The sequence below is a fragment of the Poromitra crassiceps genome, assembly GCF_964638095.1.
Source record: "Poromitra crassiceps genome assembly, chromosome: 23".
NCBI classification, from domain to species: domain Eukaryota; kingdom Metazoa; phylum Chordata; class Actinopteri; order Beryciformes; family Melamphaidae; genus Poromitra; species Poromitra crassiceps.
In genome coordinates, this window is record NC_139639.1 from 11,630,719 (window position 1) to 11,647,620 (window position 16,902).

The window sequence follows — 16,902 nt, forward strand, 5'->3', positions numbered from 1 at the left end:
ACCGGTTCGATCCGGTTTAGACAGCAATATCGAACCGGTTTTAAAATTTTCAAACCGACCCAGCCCTAGAGGGGGGCTTTTGGCAGCAGTTACTAACTGGTGACGTTGTTGTGAGTGGAGGGGGGCTTTTGGCAGCAGTTACTAACTGGTGACGCTGTTGTGAGTGGAGGGGGGCTTTTGGCAGCAGTTACTAACTGGTGACGCTGTTGTGAGTGGAGGGGGGCTTTTGGCAGCAGTTACTAACTGGTGACGTTGTTGTGAGTGGAGGGGGGCTTTTGGCAGCAGTTACTAACTGGTGACATTGTTGATGAAGGCGTTGGAGAAGACTTTGTGCAGCACCGGGCCGGGGAAGTGTCCCAGCTGGAACAGAGACATGAGGATGTTGACGGTGGCGAGTGGCGAGCTGAGAGCCTTCAGCTCCACCACCTCCTCCAGCCGCGAGAAGAAGCCTCGCTCCCCCGCAGGCCGGTAACTCATCCTGCTGAACGGGAACACCAGCTTCTGGATCACCTGACACACACGCACGCATGGGCGCACACACACACACACACACACACACACACACAGACACGCACGCACAACCACACACAGAGCAGTAAGTACGGTACAGCCGAGTCATAAAAAATATATTTTCCATTGTTTTTACCGGCACCTCTATTGGGGCTAATCAGACTAGGTAGGTGGCTCAGCTAGCTAGCTGTATGCTAATGCCCACCTATATAGCTTGCTAGTAGTAAATACTGTAGCTACGGCATGATTAGCCCAGAACCGGTCCTTAACCCATTGATACCTGATGCAGCATTTGCGTGTATATCCCTCATTTGTGTGCGTATCCCTTTAAGACCGCGAACCGCGTATGACGCGGGATACACACACAAATGCTGCATCAGGTATCAATGGGTTAAAACGAGCGATAGTGGGAGCACCCAGAGGAAACCCACACGAACACAGGGAGAACATGCAACATCCACACAGAAAGGACCTCGGATGGACCAGGATTTGAAACAGGGACCTTCCTGCTGTGAGGCAACAGTGCTAACCCCTGAGCCACTATGCCGACCCGAAACGGTACTTTTCTCATTCTAACATTAAAACGAGAGAAGGACCGGTCCGGAGCTAATGAAGCCATGTAGCCGCACTAGGAAGCTGGCTGAGCTAGCTAGCTCTAGTCTATGCTATGTTCTATGCCTGGCCAGCTAACATCAATATGGCTAACATAGTTTGCACCCTCTGTGCAGTGATCTTCGAAGGATGGTCGAAAAGTTCTCAGTGAATATTGAATAGTATTTAAACCCTAATCAATTCTCCAATCAGTAATCAATCAAGCTGCATCCTTATAGTGCAGCAGAAGGGTTCAACAGCGGAGGTCAAAGTTCACCTTGCTGTCCAGGTACTCTGCCTTCTTCACCAGGAAGTCGGCAATGGCGTCCAGCAGGCGTGTCTCTCTGAGCCGGTGCCGCGCAACGTACTTAGCTATCAGAGCCATGGTGTAGGGAGTGATGCTGTCCAGCTTCTTTGGCAACTCCTCTGTCAGGACAACGGGCAACAAGGCTCAGGTCAACACAGTGAACAACAGGTCAACACAGTGAACAACAGGTCAACACAGTCAACAAGTCTTGGACAGTCAACAAGTCTTAGACAGTCAACAAGTCTTAGACAGTCAACAAGTCTTAGACAGTCAACAAGTCTTAGTCCGAGCCCGTATCGATAAAAGCTGCTGGATCACGCTTTGAGCAGTGCCATGGAGCTGTGTTATGGACACTTTAGACGTGCTGTAATGTTTCACAAGGTGAGTAAGAGAGACATCTGTCACATGATGGTGAAAACACTTATTGCCGTCAATGGCGGGGAATGAGTTAACACCGTTGTCATGGAAACAGAAGGCCCAATGACGTGTAAACTGGGCCTTAGGTCAACACAGTCAACAACACTTTACAGCACTTGTTAACTTACAGCAGTTGTTAACTTGCTACAATTGTTATTATTATTTTGACCCATTTCATGGATGTCATGATTGGGGTGATGGACTCTGTCAGACCTGCCAGGCTGCAGATGAACCTCTCCTGTCTGTTCTGGTAGAAGAGGTGCGAGCTGAAGATGAGCTCCAGGCTCTTGTTGCTGGCCTCGCGGGCGCAGGCTGCCAGCATCTCATCCAGCAGCGCCATCTCCTGGTCACGCACGCCACTCACACTCGCCAGCGTGTGCTTCACCAGACGCAGGATCTTCCTGAAACACAGAGGAGGCAGCGGTAGATTCCCTGCCTGCCGCGCACCACGAGGGTTGCAGGTTCGAGCCTCCGTGCCCCCCGGCCGACACTTTGTTTTTGCTTCAACAGTAGTGAAAGTTGTAAGAAATACTGTTCCTTAGCACTTCTGTCTCATTTGTGTCTCATTAAATCAGTCATACACACAGTACTGTTATTGCTAACAATGGCTAGCCGGGGAACAGCTAACCCCGACTGTTTTCCCATCTGTTTGACTGGAACGCAGCCAACTCGGGTGTGAGTGTGACGTCACTCAACTGAGATATTCCTAGTTGGTAAATGTCCTGCATTCCGGTCCCAGAATGCAACACTATCCCAATCCTCCAAGACCATTAAGTCAAATGTAATAAAAAACATTCAAATAGGTTGAGGCGATGTCTTGTCATAGACGCTGGGTTAGCTGGCTCAGCCTGGCTGGGGGCGTGGTCAGGGTGGGGTAAATCCCCCGTTCCATCCATTCAGCAAAGTTAGAATTTAGCTGATAGCCCAGCCCAGGCAGACACGATCGGGGATTTAACCACTGCAGTAAACGCACATCTGAGCAGACGTCTTGTGTTCTGCTCTAGAATCCCCAAACCTGTAGTTCAGAGCCACAGCACCTTCCTTTGAGTGAGTCAGCCCATTGAGATATATCGGCGGTTTTACCCCACTCGCGCGCCAGCCGTATAACATTTTGTGGGTGTTCCCACACATGCTGACTGTCTCTATACCAGCCGGTCCCGGTGTGGAGGGGAGGGGAGCATTTAAAATCTTCTATAGAAAACATGAAGGTCATTGGTCACATGGTCATTGGCCAATTTGATAGAAGGACCTGCGGTGCTTTCTTCTTGTAGTTGGTCAGATTCTTAAAGGTGCGTTCACACCGACCTATTAAAGTTTTTCGCTGGCGTCGAGTTTACATACAAAGTCAATGCAAACGAGCGATTGAGCGTATATTCGCCCGGGAGAAAAATCGCTGGGCGTCCGAGCGGCAGAGACAGAGCGATAGGGAGAAAATACGCTCGTCGCTCGAGATGAAATATCCCAACTCGAGCGAAAATACGCTGGCATCAGTCGCTCGCTGTTCAACGCTGATTGGCTGCCGTGTGAGAGTGAGTCAAGGATCACACTGGCTTGGAACAAACCGCTGGTTTATTGTGTGGCAACAAACCGCATTGACAGGCTGACAGCTGACATGAAGTGAAGTCTGTCCTACCGGTATGGAGCTCGCGTTAGGAGCACGCTGATAGGCTTTAGCTTGTAAACAATGACGGTGGCTCGTAGTGGACAAATATCATGACATTGCGTAACGTTATAGCCCCCACATGTCCGTCAAATCGTGTGCCTGTTGATGAGCGATTTAAACAGAGCGACAGAGCGATTCAAAAGGGTTGAATCAAGCGACAGAGCGAAAAATAAATATCTCGGTGTGAACACAGTTTAAGTCACTTCCAGGCCACAGAGGAGTCACATGATCTCACATCCATTCAATTCAGCCTCCATTTGAACTTGATCATCATTTGTTGCTGCCCTGATGGCTTTATTTCACTTTTGTCTGGCACGCCTGGATTCATCCTTTTCTTTCCTGAGCCTCCTGAGTGATTGAGTAAAGCAGGGCTGCTGTAACACTGTTGTTGTATTTCACTGTTTGGGTTTATTCACAGAAAGACAGTGTCTGAATGTGAGTCAATGGAGTCATGTGGGTCTAATGGAGTCATGCAGGGATTCTCAGTCGCTGCTATTGAGACAATCCTGTAGCTTCTGGATGTCTGAATAACAGACTTGCTTCATTATTGTGCTTGTTCAAAGCAAGGCACAATCTATAAAGTCCCCCATACTTATTATATATATATTATTATAAAACGGCTCTCTCAAATCAAGCAATCTGATTGGTTCACAGCCATTGTATAAATCCAGTAACCGAGTTCAATAACCCATGGCCATGGGTTATTGGACTCGGTTATTGGATTTATACAATGGCTGTGAACCAATCAGATTGCTTGATTTGAGAGAGCCGTTTTATAATAATATTTATAAAACGGCTCTGTCAAATCAAGCAATCTGATTGGTTCACAGCCATTGTATAAATCCAATAACCGAGTCCAATAACCCATGGCCATGGGTTATTGGACTCGGTTATTGGTTGCCATGGCAACTCTCTTACTAAAAGCCTTTGGTTAAAAAAAAAACAAATGGCGGAGACAGCTGTCAGATCCTTGTGAATCAATCTTCGCTTATAACTTTACTAATACTTTGCAGAAAATGATGTTTTGTACAAGAATAGACGCGGGCTAATGTCTTAACCCCTCTCTCGCGCGCCCTCACTCTTAACCCCGCATTTCTAAATAAGACGTAACGTTACTTGGTGTCGGCATACGGCTCTGGTGTCGGGCTTTGCAAAACACTCTCAGCTTCTCAGCAAGCGCCAGGATTGGCCAATGTCGACTTCAGTCTCCAGAACGATCCAATCAAATCACCCGCACGTCTATCTTCTTGCTAGAGGTCCCGCCTTACAGTAGTGTTTCAACTGACTATCAGAATACAATGCCAGTCGGACTTATAGTATTATTATTATTATATTATTATACTTGGAAACCGTTTTATAAAAGCAATATAGCACTCGAGCTGCGTGGTGTTGTGGAATATATCCCGCTGATAAGCTGTTATCCCACGAGGCCGCAGGGATATATTCCACAACACACTTGCTCTCGTGCTATATTGCTTAATTATATCTGCCACAAATTTTGGGACGTAACAACCCCCACATTTTTCGCACCACATAGATATGCCAGACCTCAAAACGTGCGGCTCATTGACGACGAGTCGACTTTGCTAAGAGTTTCGTAAAGTGGTTTGGCATGCTGGTCCTACCTGTTCGCGAGCAGCTGTTCTGGGTTAGGAGGCGTATTGGCGCCCCCTGCAGGCCCGGCCGTGCCGTCGTGCGGCGGCTGCAGCAGACGCCATTTGAGGCGGTAGTATGAGAGCAGCAGGAACAGCGTCTGCGGGTGGCGCTCTCGCTCCAGGTTCTTCTCCAGGCCTTGCAGTAGGGATGTTAATGATTAATCGACAATTGAGTAATCAGCGTTACGAATTTGATCGATCAAACATATATTAACCGATTAATCGACAATGTAGGCTATGTGCTATTTTCTAATTTTTTGTTGAAATGATTTAACACCACAAGGGTGAAATGTAACTTTAAGCAAACAGAAAGTCCAGTGTGGGAGAATTACAGCCAAAAAGACAACAGTATTCATAGTAAACATTGTAATACAATGTTGAAATACAGCACGTCTACTGTACAAGCACAATGACAGCTAAACTTGGTGAAGTTTGAAGTTTGGTTGGTTGATTAACTTGTTGCAGGGTTTTCCATAAGCACCAGCTGCCAGCTAAATGGCCAGACATTAAAACATTTCCAGCCAGCTACTTTCTTACTGTCACAATAACCGCAATATTGCAATACCGTGCTAAAGATATGCTACAGACGGTTTTAAAGCAGCTACGAGCAACTTTTTCGATTGTTATTAAACAGTATAAATTTAATATCAATGCATCACATCTTACCTCTAATAGTCGACGAGACCAAAGCTGTGTGATTCGGAGATTGCTCCCTTTTAAGTCTGTGTCTGTCGAAACTCGCGTCAACAGGGGGCTCTCTCTCTCTCTCTCCTTACCGCCGGCCCGGCTACCCGGAAGTGAAACGCGGAAGTGAAACCCGGAAGTGAAACGCAGCTGCCTGCCTACCCCGTTCGCGCTGCCTAGCAACATAACATAAACAATGTGAACGCCACGCATACTCTCGCGAACATCTCTCGTTATATTCTAACAGGTTTTTTGGAAGTTATTTTGTGGTTATGGCCGAAGTGGCTGCTGCAAACCGTTTCATTTCACTTCCTGATCTTCCCTGGCCACAGACAGACTAACACTGGCCGATTCACTCGGGGTTCAAGCGAGACTACTGTGCGTTGGTCTCGTCGACTATTAGAGGTAAGATGTGATGCATTGATATTAAATCTTTTATTATTTAAGCACCTTGAGATTTGTTTTACATTTTAAAGTGTGCTATATAAATTAAAGCCATTATAAATATATACTGTTTAATAACAATCGAAAAAGTTGCTCGTAGCTGCTTTAACTTGACAACAAAAACATTCTAAATTGAACCCCCGCTCACTTCCTGTTGCAGTGTTTGCTATGGACATAAAAGGAAAAAAAAACATTCAAGTGCAGGACTGACCATTCCGTGAAAACCGTCTATACAGCTGAGCAGCGAAAACAAAAGTAACGATGTTGAGTGAATATTTCTGCAGTTTGCCGAATGCTGAGAAAAAGGAAGTGCTGTGGGCTTGCGCTCTGGTGAAAACCGTCTATAGATATGCTATAGACATGCTATAGACATGCTATATACATGTTATAGATATGCTATAGACCAGTGTTTCCCAAACTTGAGTTATTGCTGAGTTATTGTGTGTAATTCAGAGGTGTCGCTTTGTGAGATGGCCTGTAGTTTCCTGACTGGGCAGTGTTTGCACCTTCAGGCTAATCACAGTACTTAAACATGGCAAAACGTGTAGAATCACATCACAGTGCAGCCCCCCTCCCTCTGCTGTGAGCGGAGACTGTATCGATATGCAAATTGTCAGTTATCCCCCGGCTAGCTACTATTTTCACCCAGCTGGACATTGTATGCACTAGCAGAAAACCCTGTTGTTGAGTAGGCCTAAAGACAGGTTTAAAAACCAGCATTTTCTATTTTGTATGTCAAAGCTGTTTTTATATCATGATTACGGTAATCAATTAATTGATCGTTAACATGACCAATTAATTAAGGAAATTGATAAAAATGTGCCTCCCTACCTTGCAGGCAGGCCTCGGTCAGCGTGTGCTGCACCCCAGGGTGCAGCTTCATGCTGGAGCTGAATACCATGCTCACATCCTTCTGGTTAAACTGGCCCAGCCGAGACTGAGACTCCGCCTCCAAAACCTGCACCACCTGGGAGTCACTGGGAAGACCTGGAGACAGAGCAGGGAGCAGAGGAGAGGAGTCACTGGGAAGACCTGGAGACAGAGTGAGGGGAGCTGAGGAGAGGAGTCACTGGGAAGACCTGGAGACAGAGTGAGGGAGCTGAGGAGAGGAGTCACTGGGAAGACCTGGAGACAGAGTGAGGGGGCAGAGGAGAGGAGTCACTGGGAAGACCTGGAGACAGAGTGAGGGAGCTGAGGAGAGGAGTCACTGGGAAGACCTGGAGACAGAGTGAGGGGGCAGAGGAGAGGAGTCACTGGGAAGACCTGGAGACAGAGTGAGGGAGCTGAGGAGAGGAGTCACTGGGAAGACCTGGAGACAGAGTGAGGGGGCAGAGGAGAGGAGTCACTGGGAAGACCTGGAGACAGAGTGAGGGAGCTGAGGAGAGGAGTCACTGGGAAGACCTGGAGACAGAGTGAGGGAGCAGAGCAGAGGAGCCACTGGGAAGACCTGGAGACAGAGTGAGGGAGCTGATGATAGGAGTCACTGGGAAGACCTGGAGACAGAGTGAGGGAGCTGAGGAGAGGAGCCACTGGGAAGACCTGGAGACAGAGTGAGGGGGCAGAGGAGAGGAGTCACTGGGAAGACCTGGAGACAGAGTGAGGGAGCTGATGATAGGAGTCACTGGGAAGACCTGGAGACAGAGTGAGGGAGCAGAGGAGAGGAGTCACTGGGAAGACCTGGAGACAGAGTGAGGGAGCAGAGGAGAGGAGTCACTGGGAAGACCTGGAGACAGAGTGAGGGAGCTGAGGAGAGGAGTCACTGGGAAGACCTGGAGACAGAGTGAGGGGAGCTGAGGAGAGGAGTCACTGGGAAGACCTGGAGACAGAGTGAGGGAGCAGAGCAGAGGAGTCACTGGGAAGACCTGGAGACAGAGTGAGGGAGCTGAGGAGAGGAGTCACTGGGAAGACCTGGAGACAGAGTGAGGGGAGCTGAGGAGAGGAGTCACTGGGAAGACCTGGAGACAGAGTGAGGGAGCTGAGGAGAGGAGTCACTGGGAAGACCTGGAGTCAAACATAGATCCAGCGACTGACAGCAGGTCATGACTGAGAAGTCCTCCACAATTTTTCAAGCTCAGTATTTGACACCTAATATTGCTGCACTTGTGAAGGCATTTTAAAGAGAGTTTGATGTGGATCTGAAGCTGAGCTGTGTGACTCACCCAGTGCAGCCACAGCATACAGACAGTTGACGATGCTGAAGTTGTCAAACTTGGTGCAGTCTCTGACGATGGCATCACACAGCGTCTGGAAGTCCTGATGCTCCAGGACCTGCCGCCCACAGCTCTCCTCTCCTCCTCCTAGGGCTGGGCCATAATTCAGTCTTATCGTTTATTGTCTTTCAGTGGAATCATGACACATAATTCTGCTGTCTAAATTGATGATAGAAGCAAATTTTACTCACTTTACTTGAGAAAATGAAGTATGTTTTTTTTTAAGGATTATTATTTGAACCTTTCTATTTTGTTTGACACCACACCTAGCATTATTACCATTCAGTTCATCTGGATTTAACAAGATGTTGCATGTATGAGCCATATCGTGATATATACATTATATAGATATCGGGGAAAAATCTTTGTTAAGTTAATTTAAGTTTATTTTATTTGATATGGACATCACAGAAGCATTTGAACTGTGACATACTGTACATGGACCAGATGCACTGCGGACCGCTAAAGGAGGCTTTTACACCCCTGTGTAACCCTGGGGACAAATTGGGTCCTTTTGCATTTTCCTGTAGCGACCATTTTGAGACTTTCAGTCCCAACGGTCCATTTTCCCCCATGTCCCCATGTCCCCATGTCCCGCATATGGATCAATTGCAGTTTACACAGAAATGTATGGGCAATAGATCCCTATGCCAAACATGGGGACATGACACTTTTGGGCTTGAACAGGGAATCAGTGAATTTAAAAAAGTTACATTTTTGGACTTCCAGACATTTTTGCAAAAACAATCTTTAATTACCTCACGTTAAGCATTTGACATTGGAATTGTCCAAAAAGAAGGGGGGGGGGGGGGGGATAGCGGTTGGTGAAAAATGCATGGCAGTCAAAATGTTTAGTTTTTGCTGTATTTGACTATTTTCCATGTTTAGCATGGAGGGTCACCTGGTGGTGATATATGAATGAAATGTTGGTACTTATAATGAGGGATGAAGTTACCAACGAGACACAAACAAAAACAAAAACAAAAAAACTATACAATTCACCCTTCTCAAATCCAGAGGACAAGTTTTGTCAGTGAGGGTATGTTATTTTGGGTTACACAAAAGGTTAAAATACACCCACAAATACATACCCAAAAATACATCCACAAATACAAAACACAAAAGTACATAAACAAATAAAGTACAGACACAAATACATACGTTTTATGTTTCAAAAGTCATAAAAGTGATTCACGTTTGTGAAGATTATCCAGCTGAACACAAATTCCTACTCTCATAAACTTTTGTTAAACACAGACCTTATTTTATGCATTTAAGCAAAATCCCCATTCTACTGTAAAACCCCATTACTTTTCCCTGAAGATCCAACATGCTACTTCCTGTGCCCTGCAGGGCTCTATACCCCCTCTATATATATACCCTCTATATTAAAAACAGCTCAGTAGGTAGACACTTCCATAGTTTTGCTCCTTTAAGACAGAAAACTGATTGTGCAAATGAAGCTTTACGCATTGACAGTCACGTTTAAAAACCGTGTGTTAACTCTACTTAGAGGCCTGTGTGTTAACTCTACTTAGAGGCCCGTGTGTTAGAGGCCCGTGTGTTAACTCTACTTAGAGGCCCGTGTGTGTTAACTCTGCTTAGAGGCCCGTGTGTTAACTCTGCTTAGAGGCCCGTGTGTTAACTCTGCTTAGAGGCCCGTGTGTTAACTCTACTTAGAGGCCCGTGTGTTAGAGGCCCGTGTGTTAACTCTACTTAGAGGCCCGTGTGTTAGAGGCCCGTGTGTTAACTCTGCTTAGAGGCCCGTGTGTTAGAGGCCCGTGTGTTAACTCTACTTAGAGGCCCGTGTGTTAGAGGCCCGTGTGTTAACTCTACTTAGAGGCCCGTGTGTGTTAACTCTGCTTAGAGGCCCGTGTGTTAGAGGCCCGTGTGTTAACTCTACTTAGAGGCCCGTGTGTTAGAGGCCCGTGTGTTAACTCTACTTAGAGGCCCGTGTGTGTTAACTCTGCTTAGAGGCCCGTGTGTTAGAGGCCCGTGTGTTAACTCTACTTAGAGGCCCGTGTGTTAGAGGCCCGTGTGTTAACTCTACTTAGAGGCCCGTGTGTTAGAGGCCCGTGTGTTAACTCTACTTAGAGGCCCGTGTGTTAGAGGCCCGTGTGTTAACTCTACTTAGAGGCCCGTGTGTTAGAGGCCCGTGTGTTAACTCTGCTTAGAGGCCCGTGTGTGTTAACTCTGCTTAGAGGCCCGTGTGTTAGAGGCCCGTGTGTTAACTCTACTTAGAGGCCCGTGTGTTAGAGGCCCGTGTGTTAACTCTACTTAGAGGCCCATGTGTTAGAGGCCCGTGTGTTAACTCTGCTTAGAGGCCCGTGTGTTAACTCTGCTTAAGGAGCGTTCACACCGAGATATTTATTTTTCGCTCTGTCGCTCAAGTCAACCCTTTGGAATCGCTCTGTCGCTCTGTTTAAATCGCTCATCAACAGGCACACGAAATGACGGACATGTGGGGGATATAACGTTACGCAATGTCATGCTGTTTGTCCACTACGAGCCACCGTCATTGTTTACAAGCTAAGCCTATCAGCGTGCTCCTAATGCGAGCTGCATACCGGTAGTACAGACTTCACTTCATGTCAGCTGTCAGCCTGTCAATGCGGTTTGTTGCCACACAATAAACCAGCGGTTTGTTCCAAGCCAGTGTGATCCTTGACTCGCTCTCACACGGCAGCCAATCAGTGTTGAACAGCGAGCGACTGATGCCAGCGTATTTTCGCTCGAGTTGGGATATTTCATCTTGAGCGACGAGTGTATTTTCTCCCTGTCGCTCTGTCTCTGCCGCTCGGACGCCCAGCGATTATTCTCCCAGGCGAATATACGCTCAATCGCTCGTTTGCATTGACTTTGTATGTAAACTCGACGCCAGCGACAAACTTTAATAGGTCGGTGTGAATGCACCTTTAGAGGCCCGTGTGTTAACTCTGCTTAGAGGCCCGTGTGTTAACTCTGCTTAGAGGCCCGTGTGTTAGAGGCCCGTGTGTTAACTCTGCTTAGAGGCCCGTGTGTTAGAGGCCCGTGTGTTAACTCTACTTAGAGGCCCGTGTGTTAGAGGCCCGTGTGTTAACTCTACTTAGAGGCCCGTGTGTTAGAGGCCCGTGTGTTAACTCTACTTAGAGGCCCGTGTGTTAACTCTACTTAGAGGCCCGTGTGTTAACTCTGCTTAGAGGCCCGTGTGTTAGAGGCCCGTGTGTTAACTCTGCTTAGAGGCCCGTGTGTTAGAGGCCCGTGTGTTAACTCTACTTAGAGGCCCGTGTGTTAGAGGCCCGTGTGTTAACTCTACTTAGAGGCCCGTGTGTTAACTCTACTTAGAGGCCCGTGTGTTAACTCTGCTGGTCTGCTGGTGCCTTGCGAAAGCATTAAATGAGGAAGGAGCATAACCATATGATTATCCTGATATTTCTTTCAACCATATCGCCCAGCCCTTAGAGCCCTACCTCCTCCTCCCACGGCGGCGGGCGTCGCCTGCAGCAGCTGGCTGATCCTCTGCAGAGCCACAGGGTAGTGGTTGTGGGACACCTTGGAGGGGTTCTGGGTGACCCAGCGCAGCACCTCGTCAGGGCGGCGCGAGCGCTCGATCAGACGCTGCACGTCAAGACAATCAGGTTAGTCGACCTCAGTGCTCTAGTGCAGGAGTCCCCTAACTTTTCAGTCAAGTACCGCTATGTACCAAACCACATTTCCCAGGGACCACTTCCACTGCGGATACTAACAATTTCCCCCCATAAAATAAAATTAGCTGATTTAACCATGCAATACAGTAGCATCAGAAAGGCTAAATAAAGAACAACATAAGGCTACTGGTTAAAAACGGAGACACACACATTAGGCTGAGAAAAAGAGAGGACCCCTTGGAAAACCAAATTCCCCTCACCGAAATTTTGCATAATTTTGAAGTTTTATTTTGCCACCTTCCTGATAAGCTACAGTAGCATGGCATGGTTGGTACCAATCGATTCCTTAGGTGATCTAGTTTCATATGATACAAGAAACTTTATTCTGCCTTTAAAACGAGGCCGCTACAGCCTCTGAAAGTACATTTTCAAAATCGTGATATTTCCCGAATATCGCAATTTTTCAAAAAACTTCCAAGCCGACTCCTCAAGGTTAATGTATTCTCTTTTCTTTTGCATTGCTCTGGACCACCAGGCCCGCGGACCAGTTTGGGAAGCCCTGCTCTAGTGGGAATGTGGTTTTACTCGGTAAGGAGGCGCCAGCCATCCAAGTTTTAATGTCTTTTAAAGATTAGCTTCACCCCACCTAAATATGTGGTGAAGCACCTAATGGTGAAAAGTAGGGTACTGAACTGACCTTCCGCTATTGACTGGTCTCTGTGCCCTGTGACGTCACCCTCCATAGAGTACAACCGGTGGTGTTGTCGCCTGGTTGGCACAAAGACCAGCCAATAAGAGAAGGCCAGTTCAGTACCCTATTTTTCACCGTTAGGTGTCAGGCTTCACCAGACATTTGGCTTATTATGGTTCTTAATAATGGACCCTAAGCCTACATTCACACAGGACGCCGAACGTAAGCAGAGCTGAAGCTTGAAGCAGCACAAGCTGAACGTACGCCTTGTTGTTCACACAAGACGCCTTATCTTTTCCTCTCAGCTCCTCTCAGCACCTACTCTCACGCCTTGAAGCCGCCCACAACTCCCATTTGACTTCATACCTCACGGCTTCAGTGTCACGCTTGGAAATTCAGCGTCAGTTCTGAGTGATCACTTAGGCGTGGCGTGAGCGTGGCTTCGGCACGGCGTAAGCGTGCCACGCGTGCGGGTGGTGTCAACGGCTTCGCCTGTTAACAAGGACGCCTAAATGAAACTTGTGGGCACAGCGTAGGTTGAGCGTTGCTTCGGCGTCCTGTGTGAACGAGGGCTAAGGGCTGAGCATACACATTAAAAAGAGGATGGGGCCCAAAATGGAACCTTGAGGGGCCCCAACAGGTAAGTAGGGCTGCAGCCAAAGAATATTCACCTTGGTGAAGCGAGAAACTCCAATCTGTCATCTGGTATCCTGAAACATTGACCTTTCATGGTGAACCTACCTTCATGGTGAAGAAGGTGTCATAGCTCATCTTCTCGTGGATGAAGTTCCAGGTCTTTTTCCTGCCGGGCAGGGCGAGGCTGCCGTACGTGTGCAGCTGGGCGTGGTGCTGGTAGTGGGGGTGTGGGGGCAGAGGGGGTGGGGCTAGGTGGGCGTGCGGGTGGTAGTGGTAGTGTGGCGCGCGGTGGCCATCGGCTCGGCCCGGGTAGAGCGGGTAGGTTTGGGGAGGCGGAGCCTGGTGGGGGAGATGGGAGTGGGCAGAGTCCAGCACGGCGAGCCCCGCCCCCCTCCGCCCAGGCTTACCCCCTCCTTCCCCCGTGGCGCCCGCTCCCCCCGTGGCGCCCCCTCCCCCTGCAGCCGGCCCGTAGAGGCGTGTGGCGTACATGACGACAACAGGGATGCGGGGTCTGCTCAGGAGGCGGAGCCAACCAGAGGACAAACACAGCATGGTCCAACACCCGCCCACACACTGCTCCTACGAGAAAGGGGGGGGGGGGGGGGGGGTCAAAACTGCCCTGATCACGTGACCTCACATCCTGTTTGGCTCTATGCATCAGTCTGGAGTTCCAGCAGCGATTTCAGTGGATGGGATGAAATGAAACAATATGAAAATCTCATATCATCACGATTAATGACTAAAATGGTGATCATTTTGTCATCAGTATGATCATCACGGTATTGTTAAAATGTGCTGAAAATGTTCTAAAAGTAATGATACACTCACTGAAATCATTTCACCAAGGCTGCACGTCTGTGTCTGGGAGACTGTTGCTAACTTTGGTTGATGATGAACAGTAGAATCGTCCCTATTTAACGTCCAATCGTGGTCATTAGAGATCCAATCGCCTGAATTGGCGTCATTTTATTTTATTTTTGATAAAGAGACATATTCCTATGTAATGGCATTAATAATTTGGAGAGAAAAAACAATCAATCAGAATATTATGGAATACAGCCTGTAGATGAACACACGCAGATTATGCATTTATAATAATAATAATTGATTGGATTTATATAGCGCCTTTCTAGACACTCAAAGCGCTTCACATATCAGGGGAGGGAGGGCGAGGGAACTCAACTCAAGAGAAAAGATTAACAGAGAGACCGACCATGTATTATGAAGCCATAACTCTCCATGATTTTTTTCTGCTGTCTACTTCGGGGCTGAACTCCTAGTCTCACCCGCTGCGCGGGCTCGCCGCACGCAGCTCGGCCGCGCTCTATTCGCATGCGCAGCGCACAATTCTTCTTCTTCTTCTGTGGTGTTTTATGGCAGTTGGCATCCTTTCTGTTGCATTACCACCTCCTTCTCCCTACATTCTTCTGTAAAAAAAGAACCTCATCATCACTGATGATGTCATAGACATGATGACATCACAAATGATGACCTCAGCAGCTTCTCTGGCCCATGGAGCTTGCTTTTTCTCAGCAGTAGTCATAGCCCTTTTCTCATGAGCTCCTGAGGTATCTTGAAACGGAGGCCGTTGCTCCCTTTTATAAAAAAAAACATCACAATTGCTTATCACTGATGATGTCATACTGACATCATCAGTGACATCACAATTGCACGAGTGTAACCAAAAATGCGACCACCAAAACGGGACCAAAATTGCAGAACCCACTTACTCCCTTTTATATAGTAATAATAAGGCGCATAGCCAGCCTTACTATCTCCACACATGGTTTTAGCACTGTGCACTGCCAACGCTGGACACAGCTATAGGACCACACATGGTTTTAGCACTGTGCACTGCCAAAGCTGGACACACCTATAGGACCACACATGGTTTTAGCACTGTGCACTGCCAAAGCTGGACACACCTATAGGACCACACATGGTTTTAGCACTGTGCACTGCCAACGCTGGACACAGCTATAGGACCACACATGGTTTTAGCACTGTGCACTGCCAACGCTGGACACAGCTATCCACCTTATTTCTGGCGGCCATGATGCACCATGGGTGCTGCTTCCTTCTGCTGTCCTCTTCCCCCGTTACGTCTAGCTTGACACAACACAGCCCGTCTAATGTACCCGTCTGTAAACGGTGCAGCTGAGCTGATAAATGCCGACTTGTTCAACGAGCAACAGGTTAGCGGATGTGATAGATAACATCATTAGGCTACATTCCCAAAACAAGTGTTATTTTGTGACGAGCAAACCTTTAACGTCGGAATTCGACAAGGAAATGCGATGCGAGGAGGCACGCGCTGCAGTCATAGGCTGCAATGCAGAGTAGTATCCAGGCAGCGTCAAGCCAGCGTAAACACAGCTGCTCACAAAAATAAGGTGGATAGGATCAAAAAACAAAACGCCCCATCTTGTTTTCTATTTCTTTAAACCAATCACAAAGGGCGATTGTGATATTGTGCATAGAGAATCTTCCAAATAAAATTGGCAACATTAGGAGCTATGTTCTATTTCTATTCATCAAAAGAACTAAGCAGACCTGCCTTATTGCACCATCATAAACTTGCCATATCCAGCATGTAGGTTATTAGCTCAGAGGTTATTATTGTTGTTATTAGCAACAGGGACTTTGAAGATGGTAACATGCAGGCATGTGAGGCTAAACCCACCAAATACAAAAACAGAAGAGGAAACTTTCACACTGTGGTACATCCTGAAGCTACATTAGCTCCATATACTGTAGCATCTGACTGACCCAGGATGTCCTGGGTCCTTGAGGCCGATTTTGGGGGTTCAAAATCAGGTAGAGTTAGGTTGGAGGGTGGGTGGGGGTCTAAAACCTTTTTCAGCCTGGAGGTCCGCCCACCCTTTAGCTCCCCTCTACCCAAATTTAAAGCACCAAAGTTGGCCTCCAGGACCCAGGAGATACCCCCACCCTCTAGCTCCCCTCTACCCCTGAGTTTGAGGCAACAAAGTCAGGCTCGAGGATCCAGTAAGCCCCCCCCCCCCCACTCCAGCCTACTTCTACCAACATTTTAAGCCCCAAAGTTGGGTCCCAGGGTCCAGGAGACAACATTCGATCCATATAGTCTGACTGAGCTGTCAGTGTAGAATGTACAGCAGACTTCAGTCTGTCAGTAGCTGCCAGGCTAGGCGTTGGCTGCTCCTGTTAGCATTAGCACCTCAACACGAACACTTGCCTGTCGTCCCTCTCCTACATAAACCACCACACGTATCAAACACAGTGATGTCATTTCTCAATTCATATGTTACATTAACATTGTGTTGCTTTCCAGTCCTGTCCAGGGTCAATCTGGGAACCTAGAGTCGAAATAGACTCTGGGTTCCCAGACTGGTCCAGGGTTTACTTTCCAGCTAGTAGCAGCTAGCCTGCCTGTTAAGTGAACCTGCCTGTAGCTAGCTACTGTAGCCGGGCCATCTCTCAGTAGACTGA

General features: G+C 47.8%; 1 protein-coding gene across 1 annotated transcript in view; it reads right to left on the reverse strand.

Annotated features, from left to right (window-relative positions):
* The window catches only part of fastk (Fas-activated serine/threonine kinase), a gene marked incomplete at its 5' end in the record, with an annotated part of 30,527 nt that extends 16,541 nt beyond the window's left edge, over positions 1-13,986 (reverse strand). The window contains 8 exons of the mRNA XM_083658956.1: positions 290-510; positions 1,379-1,527; positions 2,039-2,226; positions 5,114-5,279; positions 7,103-7,258; positions 8,431-8,574; positions 11,904-12,078; positions 13,540-13,986. Coding sequence (XP_083515082.1) covers positions 290-510; positions 1,379-1,527; positions 2,039-2,226; positions 5,114-5,279; positions 7,103-7,258; positions 8,431-8,574; positions 11,904-12,078; positions 13,540-13,986 — 1,646 coding nt within the window. The remainder of the gene's footprint in view (positions 1-289; positions 511-1,378; positions 1,528-2,038; positions 2,227-5,113; positions 5,280-7,102; positions 7,259-8,430; positions 8,575-11,903; positions 12,079-13,539) is intronic.
* Between the last annotated feature and the right edge of the window lie 2,916 nt (positions 13,987-16,902).